This window comes from Callorhinus ursinus, unplaced genomic scaffold (assembly GCF_003265705.2).
Source record: "Callorhinus ursinus isolate GAN/ISIS: 27379988/994484 unplaced genomic scaffold, GSC_fseal_2.0 scaffold24, whole genome shotgun sequence".
NCBI lineage: Eukaryota > Metazoa > Chordata > Mammalia > Carnivora > Otariidae > Callorhinus > Callorhinus ursinus.
In genome coordinates, this window is record NW_027397086.1 from 17516328 (window position 1) to 17538395 (window position 22068).

The following is a 22068-nucleotide window of genomic DNA, read 5'->3' on the forward strand; positions in this document are numbered from 1 at the left end:
GATTCATTTGGTCTGAGAGCTAAGCCACATTTGAAGAAGCCTAGGGAAAGAGGGATGTCAGATTTAGTGGACTCCAAGACCATCAGGACTCTGCCTCTCATCTCTGCCTCTCTGTGCAGAGTGGCTTTCTTATATAGCTTAAAACATAACTCCCTAGCACTCCCTAAGATCTGCATCTTACAGCCTCAGTCAGCTACTGGCAATGTTCAATTCTCATCTACAGTATCTATAGTAGAAAAAAATCTAAAGAAAGGATTCTGGTTAGTTCATTCCTGATATAAACAATTGATCAAAAGGTAGGCACTGTACTAACATGATGGCTTCTTCAGTAACCATGGGGATTGTAGGAGAGGAAGGGTTCCTTAATAAGGGATGTTAAGCAGAAAACCTTATTACCGTGGTACTTAAAAACAAAACAAAACACAACAACAACAAAAAAACCAACCTCTGAGGGGCATCTGGATGGCTCAGTCAGTTAAGTGGCCGACTCTTGATTTCAGCTCAGGTCATGATCTCAGGGTCCTGGGATTGAGCCCCACGTCTGGCTCCTCACTCAGCAGGGAGTCTGCTTGAGGATTCTCTCTCCCTCCCTCTCCCTCTGCCCCCCCCCACTCTCTCTCTCTCCTTAAAATAATAAATAAATCTTTAAAACAACAACAACCTCTGATAGCTTCCTGTTGCCCTTAGGATCAATTTCAAACTGTTCACCTTGTAAGCAAGACTTTACAGTTTGCTTTCACCCTCCGGTATATTGTTTGCAAAGACAGCCACAACATCTCCTCCCCTCCCTGTTCCCACACACCTCTGCAAAGTGATTTTGCTACTCCTCCCATCAAAAGATGGGATCTATTTTCCCACCCTTGGAATCTGGGCTGGCCATGACTTATCTTCACCAAAGAAGGTGGCAGAAGTAACAATGTGTGAATTCCAAACTAAGGCTTCAGAGATGCTGCTTTTATCTGCTTTGGTCTTATAGGTTCTCCCAGGTGAGAACAACCCATAGAATCAAGAGCAAATAAAATGAATGTTGCTTTCAGCCCCTAAGCGTTTGGGCAGTTTGTTCTGCAGCAATAGTTAACTGGTACACACATACTCTTTCTGTAGCCTAATCTGCTGTTCTCTTTGTACTTTATTTTCCAGCCTCATTGAACTCTGTGCCATTCACAGGAACCACCAGATCCTCTTAGGCTTCTAAGACTTTATGCATGCTATGACCAGAATGCTTTTTTCTCTAAACCTTCTCTATTTGCAAAATCTCTGTTCATTATTTCAGCTCTAGCTCAAATTCTGCTGTCTACAATAAAGGCTTTTCCGGCTTCCCTAAGCAAAGTTCCTCTCTCACCTAGGATCCCACAACACCTAATTTAAATTTGTATTATGGCCCTCTTCATATTGCACAGCCTCTTTTATATATGTCTGTCTCTCAACATGGACTGAGAGCTCCCTGAAGGCAAAAACTACGTCTTCTACGTGACCAGGTGGGTCTTCACACCTAGCAGAAGGCCTGCAGGACATCAGTGATCCACAATGAACTGATACATGTGGGTTAAGTCAACGAATTAACCTTGCAGTCAGGAGAACCGAGCTGACGTAAGATGCAGAATATTTTTCTTGATTTACATAGAATACCACAGGTTTCAAAGTAAAACCACAGCAACAGCAATTCTGGGAGAAATGTCAAGTCACAAAATTTATGTTGTTTGCACACAAGAAACCATTTGTTCTGGCCCACTTTGGCTGCCTTCTTAGTTTTCACTGAGTTTTCGTTGGTGGTTATTTGCCCAGGTTACCAAGGTCTTCAATTTGTTGATTTGTTATAAAGATATTGTGAGAAACTATTTTTCTTCATTAACAACTCTGTATGGATTTACCACGTCAAAATTCACCATGGATTATAAACTTGGTTTCCCTGAGGTAAAAATGACCAAAAATAAGTAAGAGCTTGGTCATAGGGTAGGATGACTCCCAAAAGAACAGAATAAGAAATAGCTGACTTGTGCGGCAAATTTAAAGTTTCAGGACTACACAGTAATCCCTCACACTTGAAAGAGTTCAAAGACAAGTAAAACCAAGAATTACTTTTGGGGAATGCCTCAAACCCCTCTGTGGATAATCTTATCGAGGGGGATGAAGAAAGTGGAGAAATGCTTATGAACTGCAAGTACTCTTCTAAAAGAATGAAATGAATGAGTCTTGAAGTCACCTTTGCTGACAACAAAAATGACTTCATTTTTAGCAGTTAATCAGATTTTACTTTATTTAGAAAGATAGGTGTGGAACTTCAGGATGCTCTGTTTTCCAGCAGTGTGTCTAAGTCAGTGAGGCAGCAAACCCGAGGGAGATGGGTCAGTGAGGATCAGACCACACTTATGAAAATAATCTCGAGGAAAAATACTATGTAGAACTCACACAGTAGATAACAGAGTGGGGCTGCCAGTGTGCACCCTGCTTATTTAGATGATATTTTGAAGTCTGATTTGACTCTTTCCTTTCTCCCTTGAACAAACAACTAAATTTGAGGCTCACCAGCTACCAAACCAGATCAGGAGCTGTTACTCACCTTGTCTGTTGCCAGCTATATCTATCTTTATTTTGTTTAAAGTCAGCTCCATGCCTGGCATGGGACTTGAACTCACGAGATCAAGAGTCACATGCTCTACCAACTGAGAGAGCCAGGTGCCCCTTTATCTATCTTTAAAGACACATCTAGATTAAAAATATCCTGCATCTAGACCAAGAAAATGAGATTGAAGAATATGGGCTTTGATATCACAATTCTTACTTTTTACTAAATACTGGCTAATTCTCTAAGATACTGACCTCTTTCTTAAGAATTTATTATTAAAAATGTTTAATTTGAGCCGCCCCGGTGAATAGATTACAAAAGACTGAAATCTATCTTCTTTCTCATCTATTCCTCTAGCTAACACAGGGGAAACTAAGAAATCCTAGTGCAGTGATAAGGCACACTCTATGGGACAGATGGGACATTTTATCCACCTGGGATGCAGAACTTATTTAAACCTTGGAGAGTGTGGAGAAATTAGGTTCTTTTCAGGGATTCCTGCATGGGAACGTAAAGGTTCTCAGTAACAGACAACTACAAAGTCTGAGAGACAAGACTCTTGGGCCTAGAAAAGATTAAGGTTAGTGGGGATGAAGAAATGCTGATAGGGGTCTGTGAGAACAGGTGAATTTTAAAATTATTATTAATAAAGATGAAATAGTTACACTTTTACTGATTTGTTTTTTTTTAATTGTGGTAAAATATATACAACATTTACCATCTCAATCATCCGTAAGTATACAATTCAGTGGCTTTAAGTACATTTATAACATTGCACAATCCCCACCACTATTCATTTCCAGAACTTTTTCATCATCCCAAACAGAAACTGTACTCATTCAACAATAGCTCCACATTTCCTTCTCCTCCAAGCCCCTGGTAACCTCTCTCATACCTTCTGTCATTATGACCCTGCCTATTCTAGATATCTTACATAAATGGAATAATACATATTTGTTCTTTTATTTCTGACTTATTTCGCTTAATATAATGTTTTCTAGGTTCATTCATATAAACTTCTATCAGTACTTCATTTCTCTTCATTGCCAGATAATATTCCATTGTATGGATACGCGACATTTTATCTATTCTTCTGCTCATGGGCATTTGGGTTGTTTTGTCTATTGTGAATAAAGCTACAACATGTATTTATGTATGACTTTTTGTACAGATACATGTTTTTAGTTTTCTGGGTATATGCATGGAGTGGAATTGCTGGGTGCAAGAGTAACTCTATGTTTAACTTGAGGGGAAATGCCAGACTGTTTCCAAAGCAGCTCCATCAGAAGTGTACAAGTTGCAGTTTCTCTACATTCTCATCAACACTTGTTATTACCTTTTTTTTTAAATTATTACTATTGTAGTCTTCCTGTTGGATGTGAAGTGGAATCTCATGTAGTTTTGATTTGCATTCCCCTGAGGTCTAATGAAGTTGATTGTCTTTTCATGTGCTCATTGGCCATTTGTTTATCTTCTTTATAATAACTGTTTAATATCTTGTCTGCTAATTCTAAAATCTTCGTTAGATCTGGGCTTTTTTTTTTTTAAGATATTATTTATTTATTTATTTGACAGAGAGACAGAGAGCACAGGTAGGCAGAGGGGCAGGCAGAGGGAAAGGGAGAAGCAGGCTTTCTGCTGAGCAGGGAGCCCGATGCGGGGCGCGATCCCGGGATCCTGGGATTATGACCTGAGCCAAAGGCAGTCGCTTAACTGACTGAGTCACCCAGGCGCCCCTGGGGTGGTTTTGATTGATTCATTCTTCACTTGATCTTAGTCAAAAGGCCGAGAAGCGACTGACTGATTCATTCTTTAAGGGATATATTCTTGCTTCTTTGCATGTCTGATAATTTTTGTTTAGTTGCCATTGTGAATTTTTTTTCTTTGGTTCTGGATATTTTTATGTTCCTATAAATATTGTTATGCTTTGTTCTGGGACACAGTTAAGTTACTTGAAAATCATTCAATCCTTCTGGGTCTTGCCTTTTTTTTTTTTTTACTTAGAAGAATTGAGATGTAATTGGCATATAACACTACATTAGTTTCAGATGTACAACACAATGATACAATATTTGTATGTACTGCAAAATGATTATCATAGTCTAGCTAACATCCATCATCAGATATAGTTAAATTCTTTTTCTTGTGATGAGAACTTTTAAGATCTACTCTCTTAGCAACTTCAAATATATAATGCAGTATTATTAACTATGGTCATCAAGTTGTACATCAAATTGCCAGGACCTATTTATTTTATAACTGGAACTTTGAATTTTTTGACCACCTTCCCCCATTTTACTCTCCTTCCCCCTCCCACCCCACACCTCTAGCAACCACTTATCTTTTCTCTTTTTCTATGAATTCAGTTTAGTTTTTTGTTGTTGATTTTGTTTTGTTTTTATATTCCACATATAAGTTAGGTCATATGGTATTTGTCTATCTCTGACTTATTTCCCTTAGCATAATGCCCTCAAGGTCCATGCATGTTGTTGCAAATAGCAAGATTTCCTTCTTTTTTTATGGCTGAGTAATTTTCCATTGTGTATATATGAACCACATTTTCTTTATCCATTCATCCATCAGGGGCACCTGGGTGGCTCAGACAGTTAAGCATCTGCCTTCAGCTCAGGTCATGATCCCAGCGTCCTGGGATTGAACTCTGCATCGGGCTCCCTGCTCAGCTGGAAGCCTGCTTCTCCCTCTCCTACTCCCCCTGCTTGTGTTCCCTCTCTCTCTATCTCTATGTCAAATAAATAAAATTAAAAAGAAAATCTTTATCCATTCATCCATCAGTAGACACTTAGGTTGCTTCCATGTCTTGGCTACTGTAAATAAGGGTGCAGTGAACATGGGGGTGCATAAATCTTTTCAAGTTAGTGTTTCCATTTCCTTCACATAAATATCCAGAAGTGGAATTGCTGGATCATTTGGTAGTTCTAATTTTAACTTTTTGAGGAACCTCTATTCTGTTTCCCACAGTGGCTGCACTAATTTACATTCCCACCAACAGTGCACCAGGTTCCCTTTTCTCCACATTCCTTACTAACACCTGTTATTGCTTGTCTTTTTGACACTAACCATTCTGACAGGTGGGAGGTGGTATCTCATTGTAGTTTTGATTTGCATCTCCCTGATGATTAGTGATGTTAGCACCTTCTCATGCACCTAGGTCTAGCATTTAAATTTTGGTGGGTGGGATTAGAGCAGAGCTTAGTCTAGAGCTAACTATCCACATCTGATGCAAGACCTTTCTCAGTACTCTCATTTGTTACCTTTCTCTAAGGGATCAAGTCCTATGCTGTCTGTTCTACCTGAAAACAGTTGTTGCACATATTGTGCTCAGTTTTCCAGTTGTTACAGCAGAAGGGTAATTTTGGACCTTTTTCTCCCTATGGCCACAAGTGGAAATTCTTTATTTTCAAATCTGCTGGATTATTTTGGTTACTATGTTGTTGCTTGCTCAATGTATAATTCTTTTCATTTCTATAAATATTTCACACATATTAGTCTTTAATATACTATCTAAAGTCCTTGGTGTCTAAATCTATTGTTTGTTCTCTCTATGCAAACTCATTCATGGCAATCTATTTCCTTGAGTGGCTGGTGGTTTCTGTTGTTTTTTTTTTTTAATGAGCACATATTTAGTTGATTTTAATCTGCAAAAAAACCCAATCCCCTATATTTTGGGTGTTTCTCTTCAAAGAGCCTGATGTGGGGCTCGATCTCGGGACTCTGAGTTGCTTAACCAACTGAGCCACCCAGGTGCCCCTCAGCATCCTCTCCTAAATCAAGGGTTCTTCCGTGCATCTGTCTCTTCCCTTTCTTAAGAATGTTATCAATATATGCCCTCAGGGAGAACCTCGCCTTTCATATGTGCTACTGCTCACTGCTCCAGGTCCAGTTGTCTTGTGTGTGTGCGCACGCACACACGCACTGTGGATGTTTTCCTTCCTTTTTGCAGATAGAACAGAAAGGCCCCTCACAGTATCTAGAGCACCATGCTGTCAGAAGTAGAAACCTGGATTTCTTATTTCATCTATTGTTGGTGCCCTAAACACATAACCCAAACTTGGAGATGTCACCTGCCTTGGGCTTCCGTTATGACCTCTATGTGCAAGACTTTTAATTCTATGCTTCCAGCTTTAGCATTTCTCCCATGTTTGCTTGCTTATTTATATTTTTATTTTTTTTAAGTAAGCTCTAGGCCCAACGTGGGGCTTGAACTCATGACCCCAAGATCAAGAGTTGCATACTCTACCGACTGAGCCAGCCATGTGCCCCTTTTTCTCCCATGTTTTGAATCCCACATTCCCAACTGTTTATTGGACATGTCCATCTGGACATGTGTCTGCTTTAGACTCAGTGTATCCAAATCAAAATATGCCTTTTTATTCTGTCTCTACATGTCCAAAAATATTTCCTTCCATTCACCAACCTTGAACATTTCAAATTGGAAGAGATTTTAAGAGCTTGTTTTGCAATTGGAGAAACTGATGGCCAAGGATACTAAATAAATTTTTGCTCATCATTTCCAATTAATTTTTCCAAATATCTTTCACTATATTCCTCCCTGTTAAAGACACTTCAGTGGTTTCCCTTTTGCTTAACCCTTTAGATCTTATAGTCAGAGCATTCTCCCTATTTTGACAGTCCCTTCCCTGCTGCCACACTGCAATAATCCTTCAGATAAAGTCTCTCCTTACAAACAAAAATAAAACAAAACTTCAACGGCTTCCCAATATTCACAAGATTTTAGTTTGGCGTTTAAGGGTTTATCAAAATCCGGTTTTATAGTCCACTATTCCCCTATCTGAAATCTTTGCTGCAGGCAAGTGAGTCTATCCCTCCAAATCTTATTCTTCCTCATGTCACTCAGCCTAGAAGACTCTCGTCTTCAGCCAATTCTACTGAAATTCTAACTCTCCTCCAAAATACCGCTTAAATATCAATTCCTTCACTAGTTTCACCAATCTGAAATTAATTTATCCATCTGAATTTTTTGGCATTTCTGATCTGTACATCCATAAGACACTTATTAAATTCTGCTTTGTACTATGTATATTTTTCTTTTGATTTCATGTTCTTTCAAAGTTTTCACAAGCAAAAAGCAACTGTTCTGTGTTCCCCACAATGCTTAACACAATACCCAGCACTTTGAAGCTGTGAAAGTGGCTAAGTGAAGAAGTAAGCTTGAGTTTCTTGGGGTGCCTGGGTGGCTCAGTTGTTTAAGCGTTTGCCTTTGGCTCAGGTCATGATCCCAGAGTTCTGGGATTGAGCCCCGCACTGGGCTCCTTGCTCAGCAGAGAGTCTGCTTCTCCTTCTCCCTCTACCTGCTACTCCACCTGCTTGTACTCTCTCTCTCTGTCAAATAAATAAATAAATAAATAAATAAATAAATAAATAAATAAATAAATAAATAAAATCTTAATAAATAAATAAATAAAATCTTAAAAAAAAAAAAGAGTTTCTTACCTTGGTGATGTCCGTGTGATCTTTGAGTCCGTTGGTCACGCACCAATATCGCCACACATTCAGAGCATATCGTGTGGCTTTGGTAGTGTTTGGGCTTACTGCACTGGTACACAGATCATTCAAGTCATCATTAATATTAAATACAGGAAATTTGTTGAGCTTAGTAGAATAGGCTAGAAACAAAAACAATAAAAGCATTAAAATAATTTGCCATTCCCTTCTTTAGAGAATTATATCTTGGGATCATGTTAAATAACAGAAATCACCTAAGAGATAACACTTTAAAAAATGAAATGTCTATCAAGTGTATGTATATTAGAATCAATAAAGTAGGGAACAATATTTCTAGCATGGAATCAATGCAGTAACCTTGCATTTGATCCTAGTACTTTTGCTATATATATCAACTGATGCACTAATGCAGGCATTCCAATAAATGAAGGAAAAAAAATGAATGCAGAAAAACAAAGAATGTTCTGTCTAAAATTTTCACTGGGAATAAAAGGCATTTAAATGAACAATAACAACAACAAAAATAGAAGGACATAAGGGAAGACAAGTTACACATTCTTTCTCTTTACCCTTAGTGTATGCAGAGCTGTTATTTCTCTGTAATGTAGTGTCTAATGTGTCATCCTGGACAGCCTTGTATTAAATGGTGTTGGCATATTTCTTTGATTCTTTTCACAAATGAACAAAGAGATATTTAAACCCTGACTCCCCAACCTATCAGCTAGCTTAGAATCAGAATGGAAGGCAAAGTGAGACTAATTTTACGAGAAAGAAGGGAGAACATGCCAGAGGGGCTCACATGACGTCAGAGGAGACCCAGATTTTAAATTGCAATTGCCAGGCTAAATCAGATGAAAACTGGTCTTCCCTTTAATTGTTGGATACCGAAGAGATAATCAAATCCATAACCATTAGGCCTCTCTTATACTCTGTGATCTACTAAAACCAAACTTAAACTGTTTAAATTGTTGTCTTTGGAAAGAAAAAAAAAAGCCCAGGGCACCTGGGTGGCTCAGTCGTTAAGTGTCTGCCTTAGGCTCAGGTCATGGTCCCAGGGTCCTGGGATTGAGCCCCACAGCGGGCTCCCTGCTTGGCAGAAGGCTGCTTCTCCCTCTCCCACTCCCCATGCTTGTGTTCCCTCTCTCGCTGTGTCTCTGTCAAATAGATAAATAAAATCTTAAAAAAAAAAAAAGAAAACCCAACAAGGTGGACCACCTTAAAATGAAAACAATGCCAACCTCTAGTTTATCTAATGGTTCTGATCGTCTCTGGAATGTTTCTATGTTCAAAAAAGGCATTAAGAGGTTGAGAAATAGCAAAATGGAAAGTTGGTGCAATTACCAAGGTGATCTGCAAATTGGTTCCACTTTGCCTAAGTCACCCCACCTTCCACCGCCCCTACTGAGGAACTCCCAACCACCAGCACCTGCTGTCCCCAGCCCAAGACACCATACCAACCTTCCCCCACTGTAGCCTGAGAAATCTCCACATGGTCTCCCCAGTGTCTTTTCTTCCCACCTCCAATTCCAATTCCAAACTCACTTCTACACAACCTTCCCCATATGAACCGAACTCCCTTATTCTCTCCAGTATGTATCTCACTTTTGCTTTATTATTCCTCAGAACTGTGATGGAATTGTGTCCAGAAGATCTCCAGTTGGTTTGTATTGCTCCTTAAGACTGTGTCTTTACCCTTTAAGTTTGCTGTTGAACTGTTAAACACACAATCTGCTTTAATAAATGCCTATAGCAAAAGAGAAATAAACAATGCTAGAAAGACTAGCAGAAGTGACCATGTCATGTGAGTATATTCCTCTCACCACCCTCATAAACTGAGATAAGTCACATTGTTTCTGGGACTTGCTTGATATCAATAAAAGGATTCTAGTACAAAATTTATTATCATTACATCTAGTGTTAACTGAATGCTTACTATATGCCAAGAGTTACTGTAATCGCTAAGCAACTGTGTTGTTATACTTATTTTACAGATAAGGAAACTGAACCTCATACATTTAGTAACTTCATACATCACTCATCCAATATTTACCAAGGTGCCCTCTCTGTGCCAGGCACTGGGCTGTCCCAAGTCATGGAGTTAGCAAGTGCTAGAGCTAGGGTTTGGACTCGGGTCCCACTGACTCGATGCTCTGGCCACCACAGCAAAGGAATCATGTACTACATGGATAAAGTTTCAGGATGGAATACAATTTAGATATTAGCCACTTATGAAAAGTATACCCCGGCTCCCAACATTTACTTGTATTAATCTTCAGTGAGGAGAACTATGTCTGATTTTACACAACCACTACAGCTCCACTGTTTGTTTGCTTTTAAACAACCACAACAAAAGATTTATTTGCAACACAGCACAGTCCCCATCATTTCAGTATAGCAAAGTCACACTGTAAGACAGGATGTTTAAGTTTAATTATTACATGAAACAATCCCATGGCCTTAAATAATTTCATTTTTAACATAGGACAGAGACCGTACACTGAAAATGTAAAACAAAATCCTAGTATACAGAGAAACGTAAAGAACGCTCAAATGCTTACATAATGGGAAAGAAATTGTGTGAAAATGATTAAATGACACATATGGTTCTTTCATAATTGTATTTAAAGATTAAATAAATTTACCCAATACATTGCTTTTTAAAAATTCTGAGTAGAAGTTGTAGAGCTATGGTGCCAAGGAAATTTTTAGGAGACTCTATTGATGGAGAAATAAACAAAAGGGAGGACTTACAACTGAATACAGGAGAAAGAGGGGACTACTCTAAAGAAGGATTTGCATTTTTTTTTTCCGTTAGAGAACAGGCAAACTTCAAGCTCAAAGTTCAGAAGAGCTGACCATGGGAGCAGGGATGGACTGTGGGGTCATGCACTTCCTTTAAGGATGGCCAGATCTGAACAATTACCCTGCTATGCGTGGTTACCACCTACATCATTTACAGCATAGGTGTTAGCAAGCACAGTATGGAAAGTGAGGGAAATCGCTGTGAAAAGCCACCCTCAGAGTCAGAGAGAAAAGGGGCATTGCTTCAGGAATATCTAGGCAGCCCCAGTGGACAAAGGGAAGGAAAAACAAAAAGCAAAAAATGGCTGAATACATGCCCTCTGTCAGGTAACACTCCCCGAGTCTACATTTGAGAGTTCCCTGCTTCCCAGCTTGTTTTCAGCTTACACACCCTGAAGAGAAACCTATTTGCGGGGACTTCTTTGTCCACTCATTACAGCTGGCTAAAGTCCACTTGCAAAACACTGTGCTCAACTATTACCTTCAAGAGTGAACTGTGTCCAGATACATCAAACAAGAGCCTTTAATAATATCTAAGGAAATCCCTGTAAGCTAGCAGTAATGATAAATCTAGACTTTCATTTTAAAATGTGAGCTCACGGGCGCATCTTGGTGGCTCAGTCGGTTAAGCGTTGGACTCTTGGTTTTGGCTGAGGTCACGAGCTCAGGGTAGTGAGATCAAGTCCCATGTTGGGCTCCGCACTCAACTTGAGACTCTGAGTCTCTGCTTGAGACTCTCTCTCCCTCTCCTTCTGCCCCTCCCCCTGCCCTCTCTCTCTTTCAAATAAATAAATAAATCTTTAAAAAAAAATGTGAGCACACAAACAAGCATCCCTTGGCACCTGGGGAAAACCAAAAGCATGAAAGTTACCAAGTTACACAAGCAAAGCAACTAATTCCATATTCCCACTCTCCCATAAAATTAATCCAATGGGAAAAAATTCAAAAGATCACAGATATATCTTTACATAGACTTGAGAGCATAATTCATCCTTAAAACAAGAACAGCTTTCATTGGAAAAGGAAAAATAGGAGAACAAGAAAGACCCAGGAAATTTAAAATGATTGAAAAAACATAATACTTAAAAGAAGAGCTGAGTATTAGAATGAACATGGCTAAAAGACGAATTAGTGATATGGAAGGAATTTTCCTGGAATGCAGGCAAGCAAAGTCATAACAGTTTTTAAATTATGAGGGTGAAGTTAAGAGGCGTAGAAGACTGAGGCAGGAAATTTAAAATCTAGCTTATAAGAATTCAAAAGAAAAAATTCTGAGAGGAGAGAATAAAATAAATAGTGAAAGAAATAATATAAGGAAAGTTCCACTAATCAAAGAGATTTTAATCTTTAGAGTGTTAAGGTTTATGAACTGTCAAAATACATACTGAAGAAGACATATCTTCTTATATAAGATATATATAAACATATCTTGGTGAAATTTCCAAGGTCTATAAACAAAAAGAAAATTCTATAATCTTTATCTGGTAAGAGGGAAAAAGTCTTTAACATAGTAACAAGAATCAGATTTCTCATCTGTGAGACCACATGCTAGAAAATAATGACTCTGTCTTCTCAGAGTTGTAAGGGGAAAAGACTATAAAATGAAGAATTCTATTACCTACTTATGGTATTATTCAAGCACTAGGGCAAAATAAAGATATTTTCAATCATGAAAGACATAGCATCCAAGAACAAGTTAATAAAAGAAATGAAAACTTAAAAATGATGGCAGGAGGACTTCCATTTAGGGCTATAATGGAGTAGCTGGTATTATACTACCTTTCCTGCTGAGAATAAGGCTAGACAAAATGCACTGGAAAACAAAATTAACTGGAACTCAAGGAGCAAAAATCCTGGAGAGATGGGAAACACACAGAAGTGAGTCCTGCACTGATCACCATGTTTTCCTCTTCAATCATCTGAAGAGGTGCAGTGCAGGTCATAGAGCCCAAACAGAAACAAGCAGCCTGAAGTCTACAGCAATCTCAGGGAAACAAGTATACATATATTTAAGTACAAGGCTAATAAGCAGCCAGTACTTGAGAGTTGGATGTCCTGGAGGAAGGGAACCACGGAAAAGTGAACCAACATTCTGCATGCAATTTTCCTTCCAGGAATTGCTGATTCCTAGGCTAAACATGCAGAGGCAAGATGCAGAGAAACCAAGCAGAAAAATCACTAAAAGGAAACTGCATGGCACTGAGGAGTCAAGAATAGTAACAGAGCCTTCTGAGGAGGAGAAGACTTGGTAACAATACAGGCTTTCATCTGAGACCCAGGAAGGGCTTAACTTTAAGAATAAGAAAAACTGGAAATACAGATTGTCCCTGACTTACGAGGGTTCAACTTACGATGGTTCAACTTGATGATTTTTCAACTGTACAATGATGTGAAAGTGATAGGCATTCAGTAAAAACTGTACTTCAAAATTTGAATTTTGATCTTTTCCTGGGTTAAGTGATATGTGGTAGGATGCTCTCTTGTGATGCTGGGCAGTGGCAGACAGCCACAACTCCCGGTCAAACTCGTGATCACAAGGGTAAACAACCGATAGACTCACAACCATTGTGTACCCACATGACCATTCTGTTTCTCACTTTCAGTACACTATTCAATATATTATGTGAGATATTCAACACTCTACTATAAAATAGGCTTTGTGTTAGATGATTTTGCCCAACTGTAGGCTAACATCAGTATTCTGAGCACATGTCAGTTAGGCTAGGCTATGTTCAGTAGGTTAGGCATATTAAATGCATTTTCTACCTAAAACATTTTAACTTATGAGGGTTTATCAAGATATAATCCCAGTGTAAGTCAAGGAAGATATGTAGAACAGTCTCAACTGGATTAAGGTGATCTGCCTACCTTATTTGCTAGCTGGCAGAAATTTAAATCCTCTCTGGAGGAAGGATAACAACTTCAATAAATTTTCATACACAATGGCCAGAATTCAATAACAAGTTAACATACTATAAAATAAGACCAAATGAATGAAAAACAGGGGAAAAATCAGACAACGTGATTATCCAGATTACTGGAGTTGTCAGACATGGACTTTAAAATAATTTTAATATGTTCAAGGAAATAAGGAAAGGATAGAGAATTTTACTAGAACGTTAGAATCTATTAACAAAATGGAAATTATAGAATTCTCTCCCTTCTTTCTCTTCTCTTCCTCTTTTTTTTCCCTTTTCTTCCTGAACTTTTCAGTTACAAAGCTGTTGGTGGGGCAGAGCAAAATAGACATCCATTTTCCTGGAGTATGTGTGTGTTGAAGGGGCTGTAGGGGCTTAGAGTGAAGCAAGAAGCCTGCCCAGTAAGGGGTATAGAAAACTGACTGGGGCAAGAAATAAGTTTCAGTGGGAGGCAACAGAGCCTGAACTCAGAGAGAAGAAAAACCCAAATATCCCATGCAGGGGTAGCCAGATTATGTGGTGTGATTGCCTGAGCAGGGTAAGGAGCATATCCACACAGCAGTGGGAGATATGGGAAGAAGCCCTATGTGAAAAGTCAGAGTCTTACTGGAGTGAATAAGGCTTCCCTGCATGGGAGTGGTCTGGTGCCAGGTATCACAGCTCAAGAAATGTGATGAGGGCTTCCATGTAGGAAAGCTTCCCAGCATGGGATGTCAGAGTTTGAGTGGAGTGAGAGAGTAGAGGATGGCCCAGTGCAGAGTGTTATAAGTTGAGTAGATAAAAGACAAGGAGAAAATCTTAAAAGAAACTGGAGGAAAAGTACAAATTACTTTCAAAGGAGCAACAACAGATTGATTGATTTTTCAACTGATGTGATGGAAGCCAGAAGACAGATTATCTTTAATGTGCTGAAAGAAAATTGCTACAAGTGTGGAATTCATACTAAGCAAAGCATCATTCAAAAATAAAGGTGAAATACAGGGTAAGTCGTACAAAATAACAAATGTATTTATTATCAGCAGTCAAGTATTCAGTGATAATAAAGTGAGTTTTTCAGGCAAAGGAAATGATCCAGGATGGAAACACATTGATATAACAAAAAATAAAGAACACCAGAAAGATTGAATATTTAGGTGAATCTAAATGAACACAGCTGTTTATAACAATACAGCTGTCTTGTGGGGCTTTAAATGCATGTAGAATTAATATTCATTACTATAGCACAAAGAGGGTAACTGGAGCTAGTGTTGAAAGGTCCTTGCATTATCCAGAAAATGATGAAAACACTAATTTAAAGTAGACTTTAACAGTGCAAGAATGCATATTTTAATCTCCATGGTAACCACTACAAGAATATTGAAAGAATGTATAAGTTGACAGAGGAGGAAATGGAATAAAAAAGACTTGTTTAATCAAAAACAAGGCACAAAGAATAGATGGGACAAAGCAAAAAATGTAGGATTATAGACTTAAACCTAAATGTATCAGTTATTCCAGGATCAATATTCCAATTAAAAGATAGGTGATGTCAGGGTGCCTGGGTGGCTCAGGTAGTTGTGTCCAACTCTTGGTTTCAGCTCAGGTCATGATCTCAGGGTCATGAGACTGAGCCCCACGTTGGGCTCCATGCTCAGTGGGGAGTCTGCTTGAGATTATCTCCCTCTGCCCCCCCCGCCCCCCGCTCATGCTATCTCTCTCTCTGTCTCAAATAAATAAATTTTTTTAAAAAGATAAGTGATGTCAGTTTGGATAAAGAAACAAAACTCAGTTATGTGCTCCTTACACATAGGAATCAATAGGGTAGAAAAGTTGAAAGCAAAGGGATGAAAAGAAGGTACACTATGTAAACAGTAAAGAAAAGAATGCTGGTATAGCTATATATCAGACAAAACTGACTTTAAGGCAAGATGTATTACTATAAATAAAGAGAAATGTTTTAAAATTCAACAGAAAGATATAACAATCCTAAATTTCTATCTAATCACATAGTCTCAAAATATAAAGAGCAAAAGTTGAGAATTCTAAAAAGAAATAAGCAAATCTACAACTAAGACTTTAATACATCCTTTTCTATAACTGACAGAACAAGTACACACAGAAAATAGTACAGATATAGAAGACTGAAACAATGCAAATATCAAACTGTACTTAATTGATACACAGAGAACAACATATCTAACAACTGCAGAAGACACATTCTTTTCAAAGATACATGGTCCTTTTACCAAAACAGAAATGCTAGGACATAAAGCAAACTTCAACATTCCAAAGGATTAAATAGGATTATTTAAGGATTAGAGTATCAGCAGAATTAAAATATAAATCAGTTACAAGAAGATAACTTTTAACCACTAAGCAATAATATGTTTCTAAATAAACCCCTGATGAAGGGGGAAAAAAACAATGGGAATTAGAAAATATTTCAGGGGTGCCTTGGTGGCTCAGTGGTTTAAGTATCTGAACCTTCAGCTCAGATCATGATCTCAGGATCCTGGGATCAAGTCCTGCATCAGGCTCCCTGTTCAGCGGGGAGTCTGCTTCTCCCTCTCCCTCTACCCCTCCACCCTGCTCATGCTCTCTCTTTCTCTCTCAAATAAATAAACAAAATCTTAAAAAAAAAGAAAATATTTCAAACCAAATAATAACATATATGTCAAAGTTGTGGAAGGCACTTATTGCAGTATCTATAGAGAAAATTATAGCACTGAATGCAGAGATGAGGAAAGAAAGGTTGAATATCAACTGTACCAGGAAATGATAAAAAGAACAACATATATACTCAAAAGAGTAGAAAAAAGGAAACAGTACACATAACAGAAATCAATGCAATAGGAAATTTATAATTAAAAAAGAAGTAATGCCAAAAAGATGGATTTGAAAAGACTAAAAAAATTAATAAACTGGTAAGAAAAATGAAAGAAAGGCACAAATTGCAACACAAAGAATGAAACAGGGGTTATCACTACAGATCCTACAGATAGTAAAAAGATATTAAGAACAACTTGATGCCAATAAATTTGAAAATTTGGATAAAATGGACAAATATATAGGAAAGCCACAACTTACTAAAACTGAACAAGAAATATAAAATTTAAATAGTCTTACATCCATTAAAGAAACTGAATCTGTAATTTAAAATACATATATAAAATAAAAACCCTTCCGGTTGAGATGGATTTCACTAGCAAATTCTTTTAACATGTAAGGAACAAATAATGCCAAACCTAAAAACTCTTGCTAGTGAATAGAGAAAGAGAGAATAATACCCATTTTCTTTTTTAGGGCACCATAACTTTTCTATTAAAAAATATGACAAGAACAATACAAAAAAAGAAAATTACAAGCCAACACAGCTCATAAACAGACACAAAAATCCTTAACATAATATGTGTAAATTGAATGCTTACCTCACACCACAAACAAAAAAACCAATTCCAAATGGATCATGACCTAAATGTGAATGGTACAATAAAGCTTCTAGAGAAATATATAGGAGACCATCTTTATGCCCTTGTGGTAGCTGCATATTTTTAATAGAACATCAATATTATCATCTCAAAAATAAAAGACTGATAAATTGAATTTCTTTGAAGTTAAAAAGACATTTATTAAAATGCCCCATTTAGAGGGTGCAAAGGCAAGCCACTTAGTGAAAGAAGATATCTGAAGTGCATATATCTAACAAACCAATTAGAAGGCAGCTAGACCAATTAAAAATGGGCAAACATGAATGGGTACTGTATAAAATAAAAAACAGTAATTTCTCGGGAAACATAAATTAAAGTCCATCTACCAAAATGTCTAAAATAAAAAACAAAATCTGCAAATATCAAGCATTGGTGAGGATGTGGAACCATAGGAACACTCCTACTCAGCTGGTAGAAATGTCAATTTGCACACCCACTTTGGAAACTAATTGGTAGTATCTACTAAAGTTGAACACACAAATACTCTATGATCCAGCAATCCTACACCTGAGTATATACCCAACAGAAATGTGTACATGTTTACTGAAAGGCATGTAAGATGAGTGTTCATAAAAGTACAATTAATAATGAAAGCCCCAGGCGCCTGGGTGGCTCAGTCGTTAAGCGTCTGCCTTCGGCTCAGGTCATGATCCCAGGAGTCCTGGGATCAAGCCCCGCATTGGGCTCCCTGCTCGGCGGGAAGCCTGCTTCTCCCTCTCCCACTCCCCCTGCTTGTGTTCCCTTTCTGTGTCTCTCTGTCAAATAAATAAATAAAATCTTAAAAAAAATAATAGAAAGCTCCGAGCTGGAAATATTCATATGTTCATAAACAATAGAATGCAAGTGAAATTGTAAAATATTTATACAATATATTATACAATAACGGCAAGGAATGGACTACTGGAATCAACTAACATGAAAAATATGGATGAAGCCCACAAACACAATATTAAACAAGAGGCCAGACACAACAGAGCGAGTTGAAATGGTCCACTTATGTAATTCAAAAACAAAGAAAATGACTCTATGGTGAAATAACAAAGTGGTTGCTTGAGCCTCGGAGGGCACAGGAGGGAAGTTTCCTGAGTTTCAGGCAATGTTCTAGGTCTTCCTCTAGGTGGTGTTTTCAGCAATATGCTTGCTTCATGAAAATCAGCCAAGCTGTACATTATTTGTGCCCTTTTATGTCTGTAAAATTCAGAAAGAAGACTTTCAAAAAATTCTTTAAAATTATGTTTATTTATTTATTTATTTATTTATTTATTTATTTATTTATTTATTTATAAAGAGAGCATGAGTTGGGGGGCAGAGGGAGAGGGAGAGAGAATCTCAAACAGACTCTGCGCTGAGTGTAGAACCCAATGCAAGACTTGATTCAAAACCCCGAGATCATGGGCGCCTGGGTGGCTCAGATGGTTAAGCGTCTGCCTTCGGCTCAGGTCATGATCCCAGGGTCCTGGGATCGAGTCCCGCATCGGGCTCCCTGCTCCTTGGGAGCCTGCTTCTCCCTCTGCTTCTCTCTCTCTCTCCCTCTCTCTCTGTCTCTCATGAATAAATAAATAAAATCTTAAAAAAAAAAAAAAAAGACCCCGAGATCATGACCTGAGCTGTAACCAAGAGTTGGACACTTAACTGACTGAGCCACCCAGGCGCCCACTCAAAAAATTCTTAAAATTAAAAATGTATATATAAACCTAATAAATGAAGAGTGATACCATGTACCTGGATGGAAAGGCTCAATATCATAAGGATGTTTAATTTCTCCAAGTAATCTTTAATGTGGGGTAATTCTAATTAAAATCCCCCTTTTTGTTGTTACTGGTCAGGTTGATTCTAAAGTTTATCTGGGAGAGTAAATCCATAAGAAAAGCAAGGAAATTTTGAAAAGAGTATTTGGGAGGCTTTGCCCTGAAAGATATAAATATGTACTATAATACTGCAATAATTTAAAGTTTAAGTTCTGGAAAAGAAAGAGACAAATAGATCAGTGCAACAGAAGAAAGTCCAGAAACGGCCTGTGTAAATATGCAAATTGTGTATATAATAAAGGCTCCAATTTAAATTGCTGAGGAAAGGATGGACTCTTCAATAAATGCTTTGAGATAATAAGCTATTGGGTTGGAAAAACAAAAGCAAATTTAGATTCCTATTTCATACCACACACATTTCCAAATAGATCTTTTTTTCAAAAGGCTGTTTCCATAAAGAAGACAATTTTCATGATTTGGGAAGTAAGTAAAGCCTTTCTCAGCATGATAAAACCAGAGCTATAAAAAAGATTAACAAATCAGATGACATAAAAATTCAAAAGTTCTGCATTGAATAAATTTTAAAAGACAATAAACAGACCTGGAGAAAATACTTGTAACACATAAAGTGACAAAGTACATATGAAAATCTCCTTTAAATCAATTGGAAAAAGATTACTCACTAGAATATGGGCCCGGGATATGACAGGCAATTATTCATAGAAGAAATACAAATAACAAAAGCATTAATAATAATACATTATAATTAAAAGAAGATGTATTTCATTTATCAGACTGGAAAAATATAAAAAGGTCCATATCTAGGTATTGGCTAGGATAAGGGGAATTTGCACTAGTTTAGAAAAAAATTTGGAAGGATACATATCACACTGGTTAGTATTTACCTTTGTGAGACTTGTAAGCTTTACAATATGAATATATTATTTTTTAAAGTTATAAAAATAACTACAATTTTGGAAATGTATTTGTAGGAAAAATAAATGTTTTTTTATTTGGCCCAGGAATTCCTCTTGTAGAAATTTATGCTAAACATTTAATCATAGTTACATACAAAAATGTATGCTTAATGATGTTCTTGAAGGCAAATTTATAAAAGTGAAAAACTGGACACAAATCCAATCCAACAAAAGCACCGTAAAATGGATTTTGGTACTACTATGCAATGTTAAACTATGTAACTTATAATAATCACACTTTCAAAGGCTAAAGATCTTTTACAAATACACAAAACAATAAATGTAGCTTGACTACAATTTTTTAAAGACATCTATGCTTAAGAATTATAAAATAAAACACCAAAATATTTGTTGAATTATTTTTATGGGTAGTAAAATTCCTGTGGTTTTTATTTCCTTTTATTATATTTATTAGTATGTGTCAAATTTTTCACAATGAGCATTTTTGCCTTAACACTTTCTAAAAGCATTATAAATTTTAATAAAGTGTTCTTTTAAGAAAACAATAGTTTGGTCTGAAAATGTTTGCCATCAATTCAATGTTCGCTTTTACCATAATCTTTTCAGATGGTATATCACCAACGTGAAGTATTTTGTACATGTTAGACATTTTAGTTACTTGATATCTTCTCATAAAATGATGAATAAATTAAATAAACTTTTTTTTAAAAAGAAAACATTTTCTGACTTGTAGGCTAAATATTACTCAACTTGAATTCTAATATTCTTCCCCTATTGAGGAAATAAAATTTGACATATTTTATTTATTTAGGCATGTCTTAAATGTATAACTTGTAAACAAATTTAAAGGTAAGTTCCTTGTTTCTTGAAGTACCAGGAAAACATACTAAATTATAGCAATTTATAAAGTAACTTTAAAATAATATCATACAAGGGGCGCCTGGGTGGCTCAGTCATTAAGCGTCTGCCTTCGGTTCAGGTCATGATCCTAGGGTCCTGGGATCAAGCCCCACATCGGGCTCCCTGCTCCGTGGGAAGCCTGCTTCTCCCTCTCCCACTCCCCCTGCTTGTGTTCCCTCTCTCGCTGTGTCTCTCTCTGTCAAATATATGAATAAAATCTTAAAGAATAATAATATTATACGAAAATACAGTTATCACGGGGCACCTGGGTGGCTCAGCTGTTAAGCATCTGCCTTGGCTCAGGTCATGATCCCAGGATCCTGGGATCGAGCCCCGCATCGGGCTCCTTGCTTGGAGGGAAGCCTGCTTCTCCCTCTCCCGCTCCCCCTGCTTGTGTTCCCTCTCTCGCTGTCTCTGTCAAATAAAGAAAATCTTAGAAAAGAAAATAAAATACAGTTATCCCTTGTTTGCAATATTCAGCTTTCTGTGAGTAAAGACTGGTGGATTATTCATAGATATGAAAGAAATACATTTGCATTTCTGTAAAACAAATGACTGTGATAAAGAACATTGTATTTTCTGGCATTTTAGTTTTTCTTTATTAAAGAATTTTTGTGACACAACAAAGATGTCTGAAGTTAAACAATTATAATCATTTTGAATAACCATTCCTATTCTGCCTAAAGAATAGGAATATTTACCATCAAATGTGCTAAATACAACAAATGGCACATGGGGAATTATATCTGACCAAAAAGATTTTCCTAAAAATGAGGACGTATGGAACCTGACATCTACTTAGCTTGGTATAACTTTGTGCAACTGGCCGCAGAGCTCATAGATAGTGAGTTTGTAGTGGAGACTTCTGTTCCATTAACAGGATTTTTGGACCTGGGGCTCCAGGAAGCATGTGATTAATTCAGCTGTCTGAAAGTGTCTTCCCTACCCTATGGGCTATGCGTGAGCATATTCATGTAGAAATGCTTCTCCTGCCATGATTTCCCCCTCCTTAGTGGTTAGAAACAACACCTGGGGCAACCCATCTTGGGTCCCCTCTCTCTTTGGGAGCTTTGTACTATCACTCAATAAACTTTGCTGCGTACCTAAAAAAAAAAGACAGACAGAAAGACAGACAGGAAAAGAAAAGAAAAAAAAAGAAAAAAAAAGAAAAGAAAAGAAAAGAAAGGAAAAGAAAGAAAGAAAGAAAGAAAGAAAGAGAAAGAAAAAAGAAGAAAGAAAGAAAGA

At 37.3% G+C, this 22068-nt stretch overlaps 1 protein-coding gene across 2 annotated transcripts in view; it reads right to left on the bottom strand.

Annotated features, from left to right (window-relative positions):
* The window catches only part of KIAA1958 (KIAA1958 ortholog), a 156814-nt gene that overhangs the window by 11825 nt on the left and 122921 nt on the right, over positions 1-22068 (bottom strand). For both annotated transcript variants that reach the window (XM_025888453.2, XM_025888454.2), the window contains one exon: positions 8039-8211. In XM_025888453.2, the coding sequence (XP_025744238.1) occupies positions 8039-8211 (173 nt within the window). The remainder of the gene's footprint in view (positions 1-8038; positions 8212-22068) is intronic.